Source organism: Parasteatoda tepidariorum, chromosome 3 (assembly GCF_043381705.1).
Source record: "Parasteatoda tepidariorum isolate YZ-2023 chromosome 3, CAS_Ptep_4.0, whole genome shotgun sequence".
Classification (NCBI taxonomy): Eukaryota; Metazoa; Arthropoda; class Arachnida; order Araneae; family Theridiidae; genus Parasteatoda; species Parasteatoda tepidariorum.
The window spans coordinates 29,574,657-29,598,366 of NC_092206.1; the positions used below are offsets into that span (position 1 = coordinate 29,574,657).

The window sequence follows — 23,710 nt, forward strand, 5'->3', positions numbered from 1 at the left end:
TTTTCGGAAATGTTATCAGCCTGGTTTCTAGCATCATTTTGCTCACTACTTGTTTATTTTGTACACGATGTTTCTTTTCGTAACTATGTTAAGAAACTGAGCTGTGATTGAAACTTTTTAATTATATTTGTCTTTCCGTCGATGTTCTTCTTTAGTTTTGAATGCAGATCACCATCATCACTATTAAATGGTATTTCAATATTTTACAATTTCGTGGAATTATTGAGTCCGTGGGAAACAAATTTCGAAGTTCCTGTTTTGAAAGGCGGGAGTGACGTCACTCGCATATTTCATTGGTTTATTGCTGTCACATGACGTCAACAAACATTGAAAATGGCGCCTTTCTTGTCACGACTGTTTAGCATCCAGAAAAAATTTTCAAATAATATTCGCTCAGAAGATCAAAGGTCTGAATCGAAAAGGTAAGAAACATTTATTTAAAATGTTTCATACATTTTAGTTTGATAAAATTTTCGCTCTATCCTTACGTTTTAAATCTGACCTATAGCAATGTTACGTCATCAATGAACCCAAATACTACGGTTGTGTATTGTTTATGTTTGGGTTAGGCTTAGAAGCTATATTAAATTATTGAGTTTTGATTTATTTGCGTTGCATGAAAATTGTATATAGATATTTTTTATTTATTAATTTGAAGGCCATTTTGATTTATACACTTGTTTCCTGTTTATTATTGCCTTATTTAATATTTAGAAGACAGTGATTACTTGTATGCCAATGTAAACATTTGGTACTAAAAGAATAATATTGACACATTCTTATTTAAATCGCTGTATTTATAGAAGCTTATGAAATGTATTAAATTTTAATTTATAAGATATATGTAAGGTTGAGAAAGGTTCAACAGATATGTCCAATTGGGGGATATTTCCGTATCGTTATCTGTGGCAAAAAAACTATTTGTTTATGTCAATTTTCTGTTTATTTTGAGGTAAATTGCAAATCCTATGCCAACGTTAGATTATTTATGTTAGTATTATTATATCTTTATACCTATTTTAAAGAGATGCTTTAAATATATTCTGAGCGTTAGTTTTATATAATTTCAACAGATATGTCCAATTGTAAGTAATTATTAAAAAAAAGTATTTTTCTCTATATTTTAGTAAAACTAATATTTTACGCCTAATTATTACAGTTTTTTGAACATATTTTCTTTTACTGTAATTATTATTACAGCATGAATTTTTTTTATTAATATTTGTATTTAAATTATATAATTATAATATGTTTATTTTTTATATTATTAATTCAGAAAATTATTTGTTTTATGGAATTAAGGATTTTTTTTTTTTTGTAAACCGGTTAAGACCTAAACAGTAAAATTTCGTCAAATAAAATCAAACAAAAACAGCTGTACACATACTTTTTTAAGCAATTCTATTTTGCATTTATCTAAAGAATAATCTCTTTCTAGATTATAAATGCTTATATGTTAACATAAAATATTGATATTTTGACTTTCTAAAAGACTCCTGATTATTTCATAGATTAATGCATAAAACATCATCAAAATTAAAAGAATAACCTCTCATTTTTAATTCTGAAGTTATAAGCGTAACTTCTAATTTCTCAAGCTGTAAGATTAACCTTTCATTTTTTGTAATTTTAGAGAAATGAATAATCAGGGTTCTACTGACCCTTGCGTTATATCGCCATTAAAGATTATTCTAAAGACATTTCTTAACATATATAGTTGTTGACCAATATTTCAGTAAATTTTGCTTTCTTTTCTAAATATGATTAATTCTAGATTTTCTTTTCTTTTTAAACATAGTATCCTTCAATTATTAACTATAAACTTGAACTCAATTTTTCAACTATTAAATTTTGTTTCTTTGAAATGATTCCGTTTAAATTACAAATTTTTTTTTTATAAAAATTACTAACATATTTTAAGATAATACTAATATGACAATAGCAATTATGAAATAATTTACTAAATTTTTTTTAATTAAATACATATCTTTGTTTAAGATGCAAAAAAATAAGTTCTTGGCTTTACCAAAATTATTAGGTAAGATACACTTGCTCGCTTGCTCCAAGTGCTTTCAAAGCTACACCTATTGCTATCAATTTATTTCATAAGTTCTGGCTCTTTAAAATTGTTTTTAGCTCCAAGAGATTCCAAACTTTTGAGGATTCTTTTGAATAGTTAATATTTATTCTGATAATATTACACTTTTGTTAGTTTAAGTTATTTCTTTTAATTGTTTATGTTTACATTTTAAATTATTAGTAATTACGAGTCATTAAGAAGGAAATTTAGAGTAGAATAATATTACAGGGATATTTCCATGCCGTGATCTGTTGCACCAATTACAATCTTTAAGGTACCAAATAGATTTTAAACTTGCAAATGTTTTAAAAAAACATGTATATGTTTGCGCGGGAGTCGTATGGCGTATACCTTTCAAGTTGGTCCCTTTCTGTTTTTGTTTTTTTTTTAGTTTCTGGTGGGAGGTTGACCTTAAGTTGCCAAGACTTTGCGATTATTCTGCCTCAGATCTTGTTACAGAAATCTCCCCAATAATAGTAGTGGTATAATCACAGTATAATTATGTTCTAAAAGATGTATGTTTATTTGATTGAAAACAAAGTTGTTTTGCTCTCCTGGTATATAAATTTAAGGTATTAAATTACGACACCCATAGGAAGTTTCTATTTAAATGCAGTTTTTTCATGCTATAAAAAAAAATGGTGTATCCCAGATTTTTTAATTTAATAAACCGTCAGTGTATTAAACACTATTGCTTTTGTTGCAGTATAACTAACAATACATTTAACATTTTTCTATAGTTTGATAAACAACTTTTTTAGCTGTTAGAAATGTTTTCCTTGTATCTATCCTAATGAAATGAATATCCAATGTTTTTTGTTATTTAGGACATAAAGTTAATTGTGAGAGTAACTGTATTTTACTGCAGTTAACTTATTTTAAAATTATTCCTCATTTGTACTGATCCTATAATGGCGCTCGAGTGTGATGTCAGGCTTAAACATCTGACCTGAGCCACTAGCAAGGGCCATGTTTGTTGTGGCGGTATTAAGTGTAAATCGAAAAATATTCTTATGATATCAGCCCTGTGGCAGAATTTTTTCTGGCTTTTTGTGACATGCCTCTCTAATACTAATGTTTTTCTGCAAGATATTTTTAAAAATAAAAAATATACATGTTACTAATTTAAAGTAACATAAGTGTCAACTTCAAAAATAAATAGTCCCGCAGTGGATTGATCGTTAAGACACGGTTCCCAGCAGATCACCGAAGTCAAGCGTCACTGGCTGCGGTCAGTGTGCGGGTGGGTGACCACTTGGATCAGTTTGCGTAGGGACCGAGGGTGTACGGTATTGGTCCTCGTTAAACTGTTCTACCGTAAAGTGCTCGACTTCGCGTGCAGGTCGTCGGGTTACCGAAGCGGGGGTGCCATCCCCTCCGCAGAGGATCAAAATTGTGATGGCATGTCTTCGGATCATCCTCAGGGATGTTTCCCAGACCGTCGCCAATAGCCCATTGTGCAGCTCTAGTGCGACGTAAATGAACAACAACAACAAAAATAAATAAATTCATAACTTTTCGGTTGAATTAATATAATCTACCTTTTTTTATTTGAATATGTAATTTTTTATTTTTTTTATCCTAATATAATGGCCGATATTCTCGCATTTTGTAGGGGGAAGCACACTAGTTATTTCTTTTTTTCGCATTTTATAAATCATCATCGCATTAAAAAAAAAAATTTAAAAAATCGTAAAATCCGTAGCAGTAACTATTGAGAAAAAGATCGACGGCGACATCATGCGAGTCGGACTCTTCGAAATGGGGTTACTAAATGTGTGTTTTCATTTCGAGCTACGGTTGTAATAAACAATATCGTGTTAAAAATAAAGTATTTTAAAAACTATGTGGAAATCAATAGCATTAATTCCATTGAAAAAATAGAATGAAAATTCATGCAGAAAAGAAAAAGAAAGGAAAAATCTTTCTGCAAGAACTCGATAACGCTCTGCGACAATGATGCCATGATTCTGCCATGGGGGATATCAGTATCATAAGAATATTTAGTTATATCAATTATCATTATTTAGTTATATCAAAAGGCAATTATTTAAAATTTGAACTCTTTATTATTGACATATTTTTTTTTTTGACTGGCTTTCTTAAAATAAAGTGCACTTTTTATCAAAAAAAAAAATTTAATTAAATTTTTTTTTCTCGAAAATTGTCAATGATTTTTGTTGATTGTAAAAGTAGAATTTTAATACGTTTTTCAGGAAATGAAGAGCAATAAGGTAGTATCAGAATAATATTAGAATTAAAGTAACATCAAAATAATATTTATAGAAATAAGTACTTTAAAGGAACATCGTTTTTAGTTTCATTATAAATAATGTCATAGTCGGTGATAATTTCGTTAAATTTTTTTTAAGTATTTCTGTAATCAAAATAGAACAAAATAAAAATGTTATGAAAGATAAATAATTTATGTATTATATATACGGTTTTGACTTAATTTTATTTTGTTGATAGCCTAAGATTTGCTGATCACATTTGTTAATGAAGGGTTGAGAGTCTTTGATTTTTTTGATCAATAAGAAATCACAGACTACAATAAGCATTTTAGGCCCTTTGTCTTTTTTTTGTTATCTAGCGTACCACAATTTATATACATCTGTATTTAAATTCAAATGTTTATGTTTGTAATTAAGAATGCATTTGCTTGTAGCAGAAAGGACAAAATTGATACACTATTTTTACTATCTTTCTTGATCAATAAATTTTAAGAGTCCGTTCAGGCCAAAAAATATCTTACTGAATTCTTTACATTAAAATAACTTTTAATTTTTTTAAATGGGAATTTTTTCTTCATATTTTATTATGCATAGAGATACTTTTATGCTAATGTCTTCTGACAAAAAATACTGGATCTTTAAAAATATTATCAAAATTGCATTATGAAATGAAATTTTAAAGCATTATGAAGAAATTGAAAAGCACAAGAAATGGAATTTTAAAATGTAAAACTTAAAAACATGAGGCAACATAATGAGCATTAAAATATCAGTCATGATAAATTAAAATATCAGTCCCTTTAAGTATTATTTTTTTTAAAGAGAAATGATGAAAGCCAGGAATAAAATGGATGCTAAGTGTTAGTATTTTAATAATTGAATTTCATATTTAAATTAAAATAAATGTTGAATAAATCTTGAATCTTAAGCTAAACAAATGACCATTTGCTTAGTTTAACAATCTCATGTTGATCAATAAAAATACCTATTAAAGAGAAATTCTAACTAGTGCATTTTAGTTTTTTTGTTTAGTAAATATTAAATATGGTTATTTGCTTCAATAATTTTGATAAGATTATTTTTATGTTTATCAAGATAATTTTTTTTATTTGTTAAGATTGCTGAATCTGTGTTTCAGACAGAGTTGTTTAATTTATTTAATTAAACAACTAGAATTTAAAAAATATAATTATGAAACTAATTTCTTTAATGTGAAGGTAAGTAAGCATTTTTCAAAATTGAAGTTGACATTTTTTAGATGCTTGCAAACGGCCCTTTTTAATATTTTTTTCCACTCACTCTCTGCTATTTTGAAATAAAAATTTTCGTAAGAAATTTTTTTATTTCAAAATTTCTTAGGGAGTAAATACGTTTAAGTTCTCTTAAAAAAGATTATTAGTAGGTGCATGTTAATTTCATGTCAGGCAGTATGCGTTTTAGCGTATAACATAAATAATTCTTTTTCAACAATCAAACATATTGATAATTAAACACTAAAAAATATCCTTTTGTTGTCCGTATGTTGATATGTATAAATTTCGTTGAAGGGTCTGTGACCCTTTGTCACATCCCTTGAGGTGGAAAGTAATCGGAACTGTAATTTTATTGATAAACACGTGATGGAAGAACCATGTGAGTTGTGATGTAAACTGCCGCATCCTGATTGGTCCGTTCTCTATTCAGTGTCATGTGCTTTTATTTCTATTCCAGGGTTCTTTTGAAAATTGTTGGGAAGGCATTTTGTAAACCATTTCTCATTTTATTCGAAAAACGTTTAAAAAGAATCTTTTATCTTTGCACGGTTTTGACGTTTTAAATGTTTAAGACCAGTTAAAGTTTTAAAAATTAACAAAAAAGTGAATCGAAAAATCTAGAGTCAAGGTTGTATTTCCTGTTTTATCAGAAGAGAGTTATGAATTTTTATATCCTGATTAGCTTAGTTATATGGAAATAAGTTGCTATCTTATCTTTTAAAAATGAATTTGTTAATAAATGTAAATTTAACAGTCGAACTTTATTTTACCTCTATACTTTTTGACTATACTTTCTATACTTTTTGAAGGAATTTGTGTATTAATTAGAAAAAAAACTATTTTCATAAAAAAAAAAAAAAAAAAAAAAAAAAAAAAAGATTTTTATGAAAGAAAGATATTTAGACTCGTGTAATTTTTTCATTCTTTCAAGAATTATATGGTACAAACTTGTCACTAAAAGTTAGTTTCACCTGCATGTACTATTTCTATGGAGGGCAGCAATTTCCCTGGAAAATTTTATGCTTCAAAGTTAAGATATTTAAAAAAAAATCGTAATTAAAACATCCCAAAATTATATTTATTTTTATTAATACAAAATCTGTACGTCATTCTATTTCTTTTTATTTCTTTTTTGCGTCTTAAACTGATTTTGGACACTACACATGAGATTTACTATCCAAAAATATATGGAAGTGTCCAAAACCAATAATTCCAGAAATAGTAAACCACTTTAACTCCTAACTACTGTGTACTGATTGCAGACAAGAATTTTTTTTGTTGATGTTATTTGATTTTGATTTTATTGAAATTTTTCGATGTTATAATATCCATGAGAAACCTACATTTTTAATTAATTTTTTTATTAAGTTTATTTTAATGGAATCGGTTCACAATTTCTAATTTAATACTAGTTTTAATAAGTTGTTAATTTCATATTATAGACTATTGCTGTTTTCTGAATATTTTTGCATTGCTCAAACAAAACATTTCAAAATCTAGCTATGGACCGAAGACCATTGTTTAGAAAACCTTCTCAATTCTGCTGTCATTGTTTGAAAATGCTCACAAAAACGCAATTTTGAAGTGAAACTGTGTCTTGCTTTTAAAGTTGCACAGGACGCGATTCTCCAATCAGCGGCCTTTAACTGTTTGTCATTTTCTTAAATAATAAGTCCCGCAGTGGACTAATCGTAAAGACACGGTTCCCAATGGGACACCGAAATCAAGCATCACTGACTGCGGTCAGTTAGCGGGTGGGTGATCACTTTGATCAGTCTGCGTAGGGACTGAGGGTATTTGTTAAACTGTTCTAGCGTAACAGGCTACCAAAGCAGGGGAGCCATCCCCTCTGCAGGAGATCAAAATTGCTATGGCATGTCTCTGGATCATCCTCAGGGATGTTTTTCAGACCGTTGCCAATAACTCATTGTGCAGCTCTAGTGCGACGTAAATAAAGGTACCTTCTTTAAATAATTAAAAAAAAACTTGCACGTTATTTGCGACCAGCTGCAGCCAAGTGGACCAAGTCTACAAAAAAAGAGAGCGAGCCGTTTAAGGCCGCTAGCTTGTAAATAAGTACACGGGACAACCTAAAAAATAATTTTCAAATTTGAATTATGAAACCTATATCTTTAGGACAGTGAGAGTCAAACTTAAACCCCATTCAAAAGCTCTATTGTACGGTTAATTGAGTCTGTAAAAGGTAAAAAAAAAAAAAAAATTCTACAGCATGTATTTAATCTAAGTTGGGTTGAGATGTTCCCGAAAATTGATTCTGAAAATTTCCCTGAAATATACACAACCTTGTGTGGAAGGAACATTTTTTTATTTTTTTATTCAAGTTCATTTTTTGAGATTGGATCTGCCTAATACATAGATAATTTTCTGATTACTGTAGGTCACAGTGTATCCTCCACAAACGACAAATTTAGAATAAATCGTTCCATCGATAAAGATTCATCAGTTTTGATAAAGTTTGATTTCACGTGATATTGTTTATTATCAGCCTTGAGAATATTAACTAAGAACTTTGTATATGACACGTCATGTGCTTTTATCGTTTTTATTTATAACGACACGTGTATACAGATGGCTGAACCTTGCGCCCCTCTTTTACTCCATTTTTTTTTTTTTTTTTAAACAGGAAATAATATTTTAAAACAATGTTTCGATATGTGTCTTTACTACCACATGAACTTTTGATAGAAACATAACATTAGAACATAAAAGAGGTCAGGCGAGTTTTTATGGATAATAAGAGTTAACGGTTTTATTACCATGCATAGCATATTACAGAGTTATTATTTAACTTCATGCAGTTGGCAATTTTAGTAGAAGACATAGGTTTTGAATTATTATATTCTGTGGTTTATGGTTATGTATAGAATAACATTGAAAGGGATTTGCGATTTTGTTGAAATTTTCAAATTTCAACAAAATCAGTTTCAGTTTGCATAAATGTGGTTGAAACAGCACGCAGTTTCTTCCTTCAAGGCGTTAAGGGTCATGGGCTTGTTGGCTTAAACTTAAGACTTTAATGAGAATCAAGGAAAGCGATCTTACAGTGTTAAATCTTGTGATTTAGGCAGGATCACCAAAAACGGAAAATTTTATGTGATGACTAACAAAGCGCAAGACATTGCTCAACATAGAAAACACGTTGTTCTTTTGTGTAGCACTCTTTTTCTTCTTTTTTTAATCCTTGATTTCGTTGTCTTTTATCCAGTTGTCTTTTTTTTTTCCCTCCTGCACAATATTTTGTTGCCCAAATGGCGCGAAATTCAATTACTGCGTTAAGTTAGGGACACCTTTTGAACAATAATTTTCTGCGTTTCTTGTTCATCGAGTTTAATGAAGATCCGAAACGCGATTTCATTGGAATATGAAGCATTTCTTGTCAGGTCTTTTATATGTCCTAGACAAAATATTTTATCCGGCTCTTTTCTAGCTTTTGCCATTGTTTTGCAATACGCCCAGTCTATTTTAGAACTGGCGTTGAACAGCCCTGCCCATTTTCTGATTTATTATTGTCAATGTTCAATTTTATAGCCTTGTAAGTATGATCCCAGCTCAGAAGACTAGGGATTTCTTGAAGCTAATATTGGGAACCACTAGCTTTCGTGGGGGTATTTTTTAAGGATACAACTAAGCCGCATTTGCCTTACTTTAAGAGGAAAACCTCCCCGTGTCAGCACGTTGGCTAGAGGATTTTAAACCGTAATCAGTCTACCGCTGAGGATGTTTTACGTCATCATTATGGTTGGTGCAAAGCGAGAGCCTCATTTGAAGGCGAGCGCTCTATCTCCTGAAGCACCACGGCTCGCGCCAGAGTACCTTATTTTATCTTATAACCGGCGTTTAACAACCGGTTCCGAATTTATGACAATTAAAGTTTTATTCCGTTGCCTTGTAATTTTGAATCCAATCCAGAAGACAAAGGAACTCCTTTATCAAGCATTGAAAAAGTCTTCAAGAATTTTTAACCACTTAATTGCTGTAAGCCCTCGAAAAGTAAGTGGGTATAAATTTCGGGTTAATGTGGTTATTGAAGGTTAATTGCAATAAGCCGAAGCAACTTCAGCCAGATTGAATATTCTTCGCACATTTTTTTAATAGCCTTTCAGTGTCTAGTCTGATTGTAATAAGACTAAAAAATATGCAGGAAAATACTATAAACTTTTTCATTGAGTCAGGGCTTTTAATTAGTCTATGACTAATCTATTATGCATAAAGGGTTTATACGAATAGAGGCCCTGCTCCATCTTTGATTATTTTGATTTACAGTGCATTTAAAATCAAATGAGTGTATTGTTATTTGTGGTGTCCCCTCTTTAGTCCTTTGACTCAGAATTTTTTAAAATATATATTTAATACTTTTTTCATTATTTTGCATTAATTTATGTTAAAATAAGTGAAAAATATTGTATTAAGCATTTTAATAATTTATGATTATGAAATACAGGATGATACACCAGTGTCTTTTTCTTCATTAAAGGTAAAATCTTCCAAACACGGCTCACTTCCAAACAATTATTCAAGTTTGCACTAATTAACAGTTATTTAGATCTAAGAGAAACAGTTATTCATCATTGCGATTTCTTTAATTTTCAACATCTATGTACATTTTTGAACTTGAATTTTAAAAAAAATAATTTAAACTACTTTTTTTGGATTTTATATTTTAGTACAGATATATTTTATATTTTAGTCCGGTAATATCTAACAGATTTTTTAGTGACTATTAGACTGCTTTTTATAATTAAAAAATATATAAAATGGACACCGGTGACCTGTTTGCGTCTAATAGTTAACAGCAGAAAAAAATTAGAAGTGTACTAGATTTAAAATGAGATAGATATGACTTGTATGAACACAAGAAATCAAATTTTTTTTTTAATAAGTGGATTTAAACCAACTTCAGATATGGCCTTCATATGAGGCCCTGGCTATTTCTTACTTTCCGAATTATAAATATTTTTAGAGAAGATTCCACTACAAGGTTGAAATCCAGTTAAATTGCCTATTATATAAAAAAAGAATCAATCAGCAAATGATTCGAGTCATTAGGTATTTTAAACAACCACGTGAATTTGAAAAATGATTGTTTATTGTGTGGCATTTAAAATAATTTTCAATTCTATTCCTTTTTTTTCCTCTTACATTAACTCATTTCATGTTTTAGATCAAAATAAGACTGAAAAACTTATCTTTATTCATTGACCTTATGTCTTTTCTTTTTTCTTTCTTTCTTTTATGAATTCGAAAGATATCACTAGTTTAAATGACTCTTTGAAAGTCAGATGATTTTCTTATATTTAAAAACAAATATTAGTTTCGGTTATTATTTTCCTGTTATCAGTGAAAAATATTTTGGACGGAAATTGTATGTTTAATTATAATTTTTGCTAGGAATATTAATTGATAAAAAAAAATATTAAATTATTTTAATATCACAAATAAATTATCATTCTTTTACTTAACAATTTTCTCATATTAGCATTAAAATTTCCTTTATTTAAGAAGGTATTCAATTGTATTTTTTAAAAGTATTTTAAGGCATTATTTTAATGTTATCAATGAATAGTACCTCGCCAGATTATATGAGATTTTTGATAATATTTATGTAAGATCTTTGAGTGTAACAAATATTTGATCTAAAAATACAATTTTATTGTAAGATCTTCCTGACTAGGATTTCACAAATTGATTTTATTATTGAATACATTTCCCTTATTTTGAGTGATTAAATTGATTTTATTATTGAATACTTTTCCTTTATTTTGAATAATTGAATTGATTTTATTATTGAATACATTTCCCTTATTTTGAATAATTAAATTGATTTTATTATTGAATACATTTCCCTTTTTTTGAATAATTAAATTGATTTTATTGTTGAATACATTTCCCTTATTTTGAATAATTAAATGCTTCAAATTACTGAAATCTATTTTTTCTTGGCATATTTTTTCTAAAAGGAAAAAGTTTAAATGAGAGAGAGAGCAACCGAAATCTTGGTGTGAATCTTTTACTTTGTGCTCACAATTGTAAAATTAATTTATGAAAAACTAATAATAATAATAATGAATAAATAAAAAGAAAAAAAATAATAATATTTTTTTAAAAACCACGTTTTTGTATTGGTGAATACTAACTAAAAAACAAAAATTTGAGAAACGAAAAACATGGGGCGCATGAAATACATAACAGTAACAGTATGTGTGCTCATCAGAATATGTGTATGTATATTTGTAATTGTATCTGAATGTGTATATGGAATATGTTTGTGTGTATGCATGTGTGTGTGGATGTGTATGAGTAAGAAAATCTGTATATGTATGTGTATATGTACTGTTATGTATTTCATGCGCCACACATTTTTCGTTTTTCAAATTTTTGTTTTTTAATTATTATTCTCCACTACAAAAACGTGGTTTTTAAAAATATGAATTTTTTTTTTGTACTCACTTCCAAAATCTCAATTTTTTCACTCACTGTACACAAATCTTTTCAACTGACATGTGACGCTAATTTGAAATAATCGAATCGACAACAAAAGACAATCGCGAAAATATTAATTTTAATTTTATTTTACTTTGTATGTCTTCTTTCTCTTCATTTTCATGCATTGTCATCCAATTCTGAACTATGTGCCAAATTTGAAGTCTGTAGCTAGTCGGGTAGTTAGTTTAAAATCGATTACAAAATTCCACCCGAACAGACATACACGAAGGCAAGTTGATATAAACGTGGTAAAAAAAGCTGTAATTGTTTTTGTGTTTATTTCTTTGTCTTATAATGATAATTTTAACAGCAAAAAAAAAAAAGTACATATGTCTACAATAATTAGATGTGCCTATATATTAGTAGATATGCCTACAATAGGTAACATCAATAATTTAGAAATTATTGATATAATTTCTGTTTATTTGTTTTAAGTTTTTTATGTAAAATGTTAACGACATGTTGAATAAAATACGCCGTAGAAGGTGGAGTTAATAATTTAATTAAAATTTTTTAACAACAATCGGAAAATTCTAAATTTGACGAAGTCTTAATAACGTACATGTTGTTAAATTTTTATTTGTAATAATCAGATGAAAATTAAACAAGTTATTAATAAAAGGCACTGTTTTTATAATTTATGATCTGTATCGTTCGTTATATGATGGAACTCTTTGTAGTATCCAATTTCGTTTAAAAAATTTCCTTGCAACTCATAGTTGAGATCGTGGGCAGACCAAGGTTTTGCGAAGGTCGCCCTCAGAGGTTTGTGGCTGGTGTGTGTACGGCCTTAACCTCGCAGAAGGGAACGTTCGGTCATATGCAAAATGGTCTTATTGATTGCAGTGAAAACCTGCCAACTGTTTGTATTAACGTCATAAATGAAAATGAATTAATCATCCTAATGGTCTGTAATGACCCTTTCAGTGTTCTCTTACGTGCGGCTGTTAGTGCTACTTTGAAGCTAAACCTGAGAGAAAGTGACCTACATTAATCCATTCATTTTTAGGTCGCTGTGCTGATTAAAATGCAAAGGGAAAAATCAAGTTTTGAGTAAATTACCCAGTTTTTTAATTTTTGTTTCGTAATAATTTGTATGATTATTCGTGTTGCTTAGTTGAACTGTGTTTAATTGCTATTTTTTTTTGTATCGCATTAATCTTATCTTGTCAGGGAGTGCAGGCAAATACGACATCCAAGATCCAGATAAACCCTTCAATAATCACGCAAAAAAATCTCCCTTTTATTTTATTTTTTTTCTTGCGCCAGACATAGTTTATAATACCGTTTTTTTGTTTGTTTGCTTTGTATACGCAATAAAAGAGATAACCCTAGAAATGAAGGACAAGATGCTTATGTTTAAAATAAGGGCAACTTCAGTGTTGAGGCGCACTTATTTATTTATATGTACGTTAATCTTATAAAAAATTACTTGAATTAAAATTTAAAACCAAAAAGGAACTCGAATTAATATCAACATAAATAACGATGTTTAATATTAATTTAACATAAAAATAATTTTCAGTGGCTATGGCAATCTGAAACTCCAATGTTTTTTGCTGAGGAAATTTTTTTTTTCTTTCTTTCTTTTTTTAAATAAATAAAAAAAATTAAAAAAAAGGGTTATATTTCTTAATAGCAAAGAGGGCTACATTTTTACACAATTTGCAAGGAGGGTGCATTGTGTGCAAGGAGGGTGTGTTATGCACAACATTTTTGCGTCCGGCTCTTACCTTAACATTAAACTCAATCAACTCTTATCAATTATCTGACTGCGGAATTAGTGTTTTGAAGCTTTAAGTTGAATCCCCCCCCCCCTCGCTAGAAGAGATAATATCAGTAATTAATAAAATCTGTAATTTTTCTTTGCTGTAATGTAACAAAAATTTTGTAAATGGAATTTAATGCTCGATAATAATAAATAAGGAGCCGCGATAGATCAGTGGTTAAGGTGCTGAACTGTCATTGTGAAAAATTGCGGTTCGATTCCCAGTGGCGGCCCTCTCAGCTTCAGATCGATATGTACCAGCTTGTCAAGGAAATAGAGGCGGCCTGTTCGCACCACAGTATCACAATCATGCCGTTGTTTACGAAATTGTCGATCCTTAACCCCCATGACCCCCCAAGCCCATAACGGCCTGTTACGGGAATGCTTTACTTTAATAATAGATAAGGATATACGCCTATTAATTTCTATCTGGTCTAAGTAATAATAATTAAAAAACAGGTACTGTTGATTAATAATTTTAGTTTTGAAATAATTATATTGTTTTAAAATTTATATTCTGAATAAATTGTTATTGTTCTATTTATTTTTTAGAAAATCTGACCTTATTTAATATATATATTTTTTCATCGTTCTTCTAATACAGTGTTTCCCAAACTTATGACTTTTGTGTACCCTTTGTAAATTTTTCGTAATGCTGTGTACCACTAATAAAAAATTGAATGCATTTTTTATTAAAAAAAAAATTGCACAAAAGTTAAAAATCACACCTGGCTGTTGATACTACTAATTATTAACTGTTAACTCTGCAAAAAATAGCCAATAGAAAAATACGTAATCGTAAATTTTCATGGCTAGCTTTTATTTTTAAATAAATTTTGATTGAAATTTTTGTTTGTTGCAAGCTATTTCGCATAAGAACGCGTACCCCCGCTAAACTGTTCCCGTACCCCTGGGGGTACGCGTTCCACACTTTGGGAAACACTGTCTAGTAAATACGATCTTTTTGTATTAATAAATGATTTAAATACTGTCTGAAAATTTGCTTGTAATGTAAAGCAATATTGAATTTATATTTTGAATGCTGTAAAGAAAATATTTTTACTGGGAAGCGTCCAGATTCCAAAAGTTGCAACAAAGTGTTTTTTATTTTACCTGAGAAAAAAAAATAAAGAAAGATCGTATTTTCTGTTTGAACGGTAAAAAATGAACGGCCTTGGAACGAGATTCGGTCGTTTAAGAGCTTCACATAATCAGATAAATAAACTTGTTTGATTGTACAGCTAAGGACACTTCTCCGTAAGCACGATGGTATGTTGCTGTCGTCAAATAATTGCACGCATGTGATGTGTTTGATACTAGTGAACTCAAAGCTATACATATATGGATATAATCACGGTATTTGGATTCGCGGATGTTCACAGTTTTAAAAACAAATTTATTGCCTGCTCTTGTTAGACAATAACGCAGACGACTTTTATGATGTTTACAATTTACAAAAGAATTTTTTTTTTCATTGGCGTTTAAATCGTTCCGTAATCCTCGCATTAGGTAGAGAATTTTAATTGCTGTAGTTATGTAGGATCACTGGCATAAAAATATACAATGTTTCTGAGTACAAACGTAACTTTATTTTTAAATCCAGTGCTTCTTAAAATTACTTACATAATTTTCAACGATATTTTCGAACGATTTTAAAGTTTTTTTTATTTTATTATAAGGGATTTTTTTTTTAAAGCAATTATTTAACTTAAGTTTACTAATCTGAAATGGCACAAATTCAGTAAGGATGCCACTTCTAATATTGATTCTTTTCTTGTTTAACCCAAACCTTATTTAGATGCAGCATTATTGTCTGCGATATTATAACTGAAAAGGTATAATTATTTATCTCTAAATATCAGTAAAAAATAATTTAAAAAAAATTTGATTGGAAAAAAGTGACTATAACTACGGTTATTACTACTTTTCTTAACTAAGATGTTTTTCTAAAATGTCCTGCTTCGTGAAGGTTAACTAAATTAATATAAAAGAAATTTTCTTAATACTGATAAAATTTGATCTCTAAACTGACGGATTAACGATGCGGGCTCAGCTGGTATGAATATTAATAACGTAATATTATTAATTAATATTAATAAATATTTAAAGGCTTATGGCATATTAATAAGCCATATTTTCAAAATGGTTTAGGATGGCATTTTTTAAGAATAGTTTTTGGCGAAAACCCACGTTTTCTATGACGGGAATAAGATTCTTTTGAGTATCATGTTGTCCTCTTGTGAAAACTCTTGAAACTTGTAACGTACGTACCTGGAAAGGATACTAAGGAAAAGTTCGATGTGAAAATAACACCTTTCAAAAAGTGTGACCCTCCAATTTAAGAGTATAGTCTCTTTTCTTAAATGTTATAATAACACGGCCTAATTAAAAGATACTGAGACATAAGGTATCTTTTAATTATATGCTAGCTACTTATAAACTGAGCTCAAAATTAATGATTTTAAATAAAATTTTCTTTTTTGTAATGAAATTTTATGGTTCCTATAAAAAGGACAAAGGTCTAATTTGCCATGTTATTTATCAGACCTGGTATATTAGTGGAGAAATTAAGTAATAGAATGTATAAATTTTTTGGCAATTAGACATTAATTTCTCTTTAACTCAACAATAATTCAACCACGACAAAAATATGATGTACGCATCGCTGTTTGTGCATGTGGATCTCTAGGATTTAATTCACAGCCTCTAGTTTTCTACCACGGTTGTAGCTGCGCATCATTCGGTAGCAAAATCATTAGAAATCAGTCAAATTGAAATTCTACTTTTGATCGTAGTTGCTGAACTATCAAAAATATCTAACCGATGCGATATCGATCTCTTATTAAACGCTTGACAATTCTTGCGTTAAAAATGTAGTTAGATAGGAATGTAAAAAGTCTAATTTTTTTTTTTTTTTTAAATCTTTTTTTTCTTTCTATTGCCTATCTGTGTTAAAATTTCGTCAATTCAGGCATTTACAGGGCAGATTTGTTGGCCACTTTTTCAAGGGCACCATATTAGATAGGCCAATGTTGCTTCCACAGAAAGGACAAGATAGTACAGAGAATGAAAGAATATGTCTTGTCCGGGGTTCGAATCCGGAACCTTTCTAATGCAAGGTCAGTTCGCTGACCTCTACAAGGTCCGGTCGGCTTTTTCAAAATCTTATTTGACGCATTTTAAAAGGAGTAAATCTTCAAACTTAACGTACAAGCGATTTCAAAATAATAAGTTAAACATTGAAAGTAAAAATAAAAACTAATGCCTCCGAATGTCTATTTTTAACGATATATTTTCTAGAACAATCGCAACCCTTGCCTTAATGGCCTACGAAGACAACAGCAACAAGGATATTCTTTTATTTGCTGAAGTAAATTTTATGTATTTTCTCTTACGAATTGATTATGAATTTAAATTAATCGTTAATTTTGATTTACGCAGACGAGATTTCAATTTTTGTACACGTGACCTTTTTCTGTTGTTTATTTTTGAGTTCTTTCAGTTAGTAACTCTGATTTTTTTTTTTAACCTTTCGAGTAAAAAAAAAAAAAATTGACACTCTGAATAACTTCTTATATAGTAATCGGATTTTCATGCACCAATATGCAGTCTCCATGTTTTGAATCGTAGACCTTAAACATGCATATTTTAAATTCAAATTTTTTTATCTTCAAAATCAGAAGTTTGCTCCCTTTTTAAGTGTAAGAAATCTGAAACTTTATTAAAAAGTCATATTTATTAGAGGATATGTTTATACTAAGGAACTCAGTTTTTGGGTCTAATTTAGTAACATCAAATATCGTCTTCTCTCATTTATTAGCATATTTAAAGTCTACTTTACTCAAAGGAACATTAGGATTGAATGTACTCGTAAGTACGTTAAAATCCCATCAAAATTTATTCCGCCTTTTGCATCATTAAACTTCACATTCACGATTCAATCAAGAAAAAATATTTTAACCATTAGGAAACTATTCTAGAATAAAAATATTTTATTTTTACAAGAGTAGTCTGAGTTTTTCAATACGTAATAATGAAAAAAGGGGATATGTTTAATACTGAAAGCATATTCTTGAAAGTACGAGGTCGTCGTTTAGGTTACTAGTTTTATATTTATAATTGCAATATTTAATTTTAGCTTTAAGAATATCATGGTTTTTAATTTCTTTTAACCTCTTCAATCTTAACACTCATGCAATATCAATTAACGCTTTTTGTAAGCATTTTACGCTTTTAAGCAGGTTTCGTGATTTTATTATTAAAAAAAAAACTTTTTGATTTGAATCCGGTTTTGTTTAAAACAGATTATTATTTTTTTTATAAGATACATCAAGAACTTCAGTTCAAAATTAGTAAAATTTTATAAACATAATAATTAAAATATTATCTGAAATTAATCACAATACATTTCTAACTTTTTTATTGCATTAAATTTTTTTATATTGGTCATTCTCACAAAAACAGTCATTTTCATGTCCCCAGTATATTTTATGTTTGTTTTACAACTTACGAAAAAAAATTTTCAGGGAAAGTGTCCTTCAGAATGCAAGCTAACAAAAGAATAAAAATAAAATTATCAATTTTTATTTTTTATTTATTTTAGGTAATTAAAATATACCAATATGTCATTCCCTCACTTGTCCCCACTGCTGATTTAAAAAAAGAAAAAAATTGTTTCTGAAATAAAATTTTTTTTTTTACAAATTCGTGTTTTTTATTTCAGAATACTGAAATATAGAATTCAGAAAATCAATTTTAAATTTAATTTCTGATAAAAATATTAACACAGCACTATTTTAAACTTTGTCCCCAGTGTTTCGCGTCATTCCCTCACAACAATGTTCTTATCACCTGCAATCTTCTTAGAATAAAAATATTTTAATAAAAACTTCAGAAGTTAACAACTGGCATCATAGAACAAAATTGCAGTATGTTTCCATCTTCAACTTAAAGAAGCTTTGCTGTGGAATAAATTTGAATGAATCAAACCAGGTAAAATTTTTTACATTTGTCATTCCCTCATGTCATTTTTTAGAGTAAAATAAAATACAACTTCATCGAGAAAGTGGATAATTATATGTTGCTTTCTTGTATGAATATAATTGTATGTGATTGACTTCAGAAATTAATTAGGCCTAACTGTTATTTTTAAATTTTATTGAATTCGTCATTCCCTCACTAGTGTATAAAGTGAGGGAATGACGCTGAAGTGAGGGAATGATTCAAGATGAGTATATTATTAAATTTTTTTTTGTTCAATCGTGCCAGCCAATTTTATTTCCCAAACCTGTAAAAACTATTAAATATATAAGACTAAATTATAATAAATATTAGATATACTTAGTATGTTATCATTTTCAAACTTTAGGTAGATGTAACTTAGATAAAAACATGTATTAAAATAAAATATCATTCCCTCACTATTAGTGTCATTCCCTCACTTTTTAAATAGTGAAAATAATTAATTTACTTATTAATTAATTTGAAAAATAAATTAATAAATTAATTTATTAAACTAATTAATTTATTTATTAAATTAATTATTAATTATTATAAATTAATAATTATAAATTAATTATTTAAAAAATTAATTAATTTAAATATTAAGTATAATTTATAGGATATATACTTTCTTTATAATGCCATTACATATTTCTATTAATATAGAAAGTTTCAGAGCTTTTTATTCACTTTACTTTTTTGGGATTTTATGAACTGAAAATTGACAGTTTTCGTGAGAATGACCCATATAGTGATGCATAATACACGCAAATGTATGATTTCAATTTATTCATTCTTAACTACTCGAAAACAGTCTTTAAAAAATCACTAAATTAATTTCGTTACTCTTTTTTTTTCAATCTTATTTGTAGTTAGAATAATAAATATTTAAAAAATTTTTTAATAGTATTGTATTGATTACACAAAGAGTACTAATGTAATTTTTGAAACTGAAGCCTATTAACATAGATAGACAATAAATTTAGAAACTTATGAAAATCAATAAAAATTTTAAGCAATCTCTTATTAAAATGATTTGTAAATTTTTAAATCGATAATTTATTTTATAAAAATCATTTGATTTAATACTTTGATTTTTTTTAAAAATATCAGTTAATTAAAATTTTAATTTAAATGAAGCTAAAAAAAATTTTCATCACCAGAATTTGTCAGTGTATTAAATAAATCATTTACTTTTTTTAATGAGAGTATTGAAATTGCTAGAATTACCGACCTTGTGAGTGGACTTCTTTAAATTTCTAACTCATTGTTTTAACCCGAATGTTTGCAATGTGTATTTCAAAAAATGTCTTTTAATTCTTGGACATTGGCCAGACCGTTGACCCTCTCGAATGTTATTTGTTTATGTATCTTTCTTTCACCTCCGTCTTTCGTAATTTTGGAGCTTCTAGAAAATTGATTTTGATCTTCCCAGACATTTTTGTGTACAACTATTATTATTTACATATCTAACTTTCCTTGAATAGAACTTAACAGATACTGCTTTGTTTATTTTTTAAAGGTTATGTACTTGGAATTATTTTTATTTAGTTTGTCTGTTTTTGTGTGTTGTTAATCTATTTTTACGCTTTTTTGCTAAAAATTGTTTTTTGGCTGTTTTGTTTGAAAAATGTCGTTAAAAAAAATCTCTATTAGAATGAATATCTTGTGATATAGCGTTGTGTAAGAATGCACGAATGAATTAGTATTAGGGGGACTGGAAAGTAATGTCGTTTCGGTGCGTTTGATATTTGTTGTCAGGATTTTATTTTTAATCATTAATGTTTTTACCCTCGTTAGCAGCAGCCTTTCAATGCATGTTCAAAAATGAATCGAATTAAAAATTAATTTGTTTTTAGGACTAACGAATATTTGATAAGCCGAAACGACATTACTTTCCGGTCCCCTTAATTTTTTTGTGATATGCTGATTAGTAGAATGACTAGAGTCAAGGAATGTTTTTTGTTTTTCGTTCCAAGTTTGTTAGGAGATAGCGAGAATTAGAACTGTTGCAAAATAATTCGAAACTAAACTTTGAAAATGCAAAGTTGGAATCCTGATTAAAAATGGATTTTCAATTTATGTATGGAACTTGACCAAAAATTTCCTAAATTTAGTAACATAATGTACTAATAATTAAGAAAAAAAAGGCACCAACATTTAACGGAAACAAATAAATTGAATAAAAATAGATTCCCTAGATAACACCAAAATTGCTCTATTTTAAATAAGTGACGCTATTTTTCCTTTAATGTGTTAACTTTTATTTATTTACTTTGTTTTCACAAAAAAAAAAACTTCATGGGTGTAGTTTTCTATTTTTCCATATTTGGGTCTAGTCGTTTTTAGAAAAAAAAAGAAATGGAAACTAAATAAATAAAAAAAATGGAACTTTATATTATTTTTGAGTTAAAGGATATGTAATAATAAATATCAAATTTATTCCACTCTTTATTTCTTTATAAATACATTTTTTTTTAATCTGTTGTCTTATCAAAAAGAATTCCTTAATTTAAAAGTTCATATAAACCAGGGGTCGATACAAATTATATTTAAAAATAAATTGTAAGATATTTAAATTTATGAATTAAACACCCTTAAAATGAAGAAACGCGTGTCATAATTCACTGAACCAAACGGTAGTAACACCTGCCGTGTTAAACGACCCGGCTCTTAAGTTAACGTAAATAAATACGCACCAACTAGCGCTAATTTTTTTAAACGAAACGCCCAACAAAGATCTCATTAATGTCTAGGTTGTTTGGGTTTAACTTATCTCGTTCGTAAATAACTGTGGTAATTTCATCTCTATTACCTGCAGAAGTTCGGGTGCTCCTGGATTTTTTATTCTTTTTTCTGTACTACTTATTCATCGACCTCCACCTCTTTTTAATTCCCGAGTGAGAATTTGATTATATCAGTAGGACTATCTTAAGAGTCTTTAGAACGTCGACATTGGATAGTATTTTGTTTTCATTCAATACGTTGCGTAGAGACGATATTCGATTACGCTCCCTTTTCTGAATTACTTCTTTTTCGAATTTGACCGACATATCGGAAGAATGGGGTCGTCTTTACGGCAGTTCCGTTCTGGAATATAATTTTTCACCCCCAGAAATAGACATGCGCCTTGACGAACTTTTTTGTCTCTTCTATGAATGAGATGGCAGGTTGGGAAATTGTAAAAGAATTTAATTTGTGTGTGTGTTTGTGAGGAATAGTGATTCTCTAACCAGATTAGCTTCTTTTACTTGACTTCCTTTTATTTTTTTCCTTTTTAAGTAATGATATAAATTAGATCGTACGTTATACGACGTAGTGTTGATTTAATGATTCGATTTTCTTAACATTTTCCTATGTTAATTAACCTTGATCTGTCAGATAATCAATTACTAGTTACATATTTTGATATTGATATCGGTATTTTATCGATATCGGTATTAGATATTGCAGTTTATCGTTTAAAATAATGTTGTTAATGCGATATTTCCCAATTTTATTGATTTACTTTATTTTTACATTATGCAATGTTTCTTTACCAAACTAAATATTTTTTTTCAAAATTGTCTAGTAATATTGTTCATATTAAAAAAAAAATAATAACTGGCAATAAAACTAGAGTTCTCATAATAAATTCTACATTCGAGAATTATCTTGGTATCAATTTGCATTCATGCGACATTATCGTTTTTAATAACTATTAGTAATAATAGTGATCGTGGTATTATCGTATTCAGTAATATTCATTGTCGATAATTATCTCGATATTATCGTAAACTTGATGTTTATCGTTCGTATGATAAGGTGTTTAGGATATATCGTGGAAATTCAATGCATCGTTGTTTCAATATTAAATAATATTGTTGTGTAACGTTTTATCTGTATTTAACGCTTAATATCACCGAGATCTACTAATTAAACAATTGGATATAAATTATAAATTTGCTTTTTTATTACCAACCCAACGTCAATTGTATTCAAATTAAAATTTCGAACTGCCGAAAGAATAATAAAATCATTCGTTTATCTGCATGGTATTATAAAAATAACTAAATTTTATTATTATAAATATTTTAGTTTAACGCTTTTTCTATTTGAAAGTGTATTTTTCTTCTTCAGATTTCCTATATTTTGTCGATATTTATTATAGTTAAAACTCGAAATACTTACTAATCATTTTTATTGCCTCGTTGACTTTATATTTTAAAAAAGAAAAAGTTTCATGAAAAAGATTCATGATATTTAGCCGTTTTTACCTTACTTTTTTCTTTGTTAAATTCCTAGTTATTTATTTTATTTCTTGCTTTCTCCCAAGTTATGTGGAAATTCTGGAATCATTCGGTTATGCCTGTGACTTTTAAGAATAAAAACTTTTTTTTAGAAACTTCGCCATCACATACCACATTAAAAGTAAATTCGGATTGGCGCCGAGAAAATTAGTCATGGATTTAATTTAGTCATCTCACCTTGACTGTCTCATCTTATGAGATGCTAAATTGAAATACCTGAAACTATCATACGTAGTTATAGGTTATAAATGAGAAATATTTTGAATTTATATTAATTTATTATTTAGTATAAATAGGCCTTTAGAATAAAAGTAACCCTTTTGGGTTTTGGCAACGGATCTTAAAGCAGACGATATTATTATGTATTTGCTTGTGCTTGCCTTTATCGCCTGATTTATTTTTCGAATTTGTATCGTACTCTGTCATAAGTTCTTTTTTTAGAAAGCAGACAGTGATAAAATTAAAACGTATTATGTTGAACTTTTTTATAATTTTTAGTGCTTTTTATAGCTGTGATTTAGAAACATTTTCCTTTCACTTATTATTAAATAAGTACTGTAATGCCTGGTTTGCCCGAAAGA

General features: G+C 28.5%; 1 protein-coding gene across 1 annotated transcript in view; it reads left to right on the top strand.

Annotated features, from left to right (window-relative positions):
- LOC107456072 (folliculin-interacting protein 2) overlaps nt 1-23,710 on the top strand; it is an 82,288-nt gene continuing 58,578 nt past the window's right edge. Inside the window, exon 1 of the mRNA XM_071178442.1 lies at nt 1-422. Within this exon, the coding sequence (XP_071034543.1) occupies nt 334-422 (89 nt within the window). The 5' untranslated portion in view covers nt 1-333. The remainder of the gene's footprint in view (nt 423-23,710) is intronic.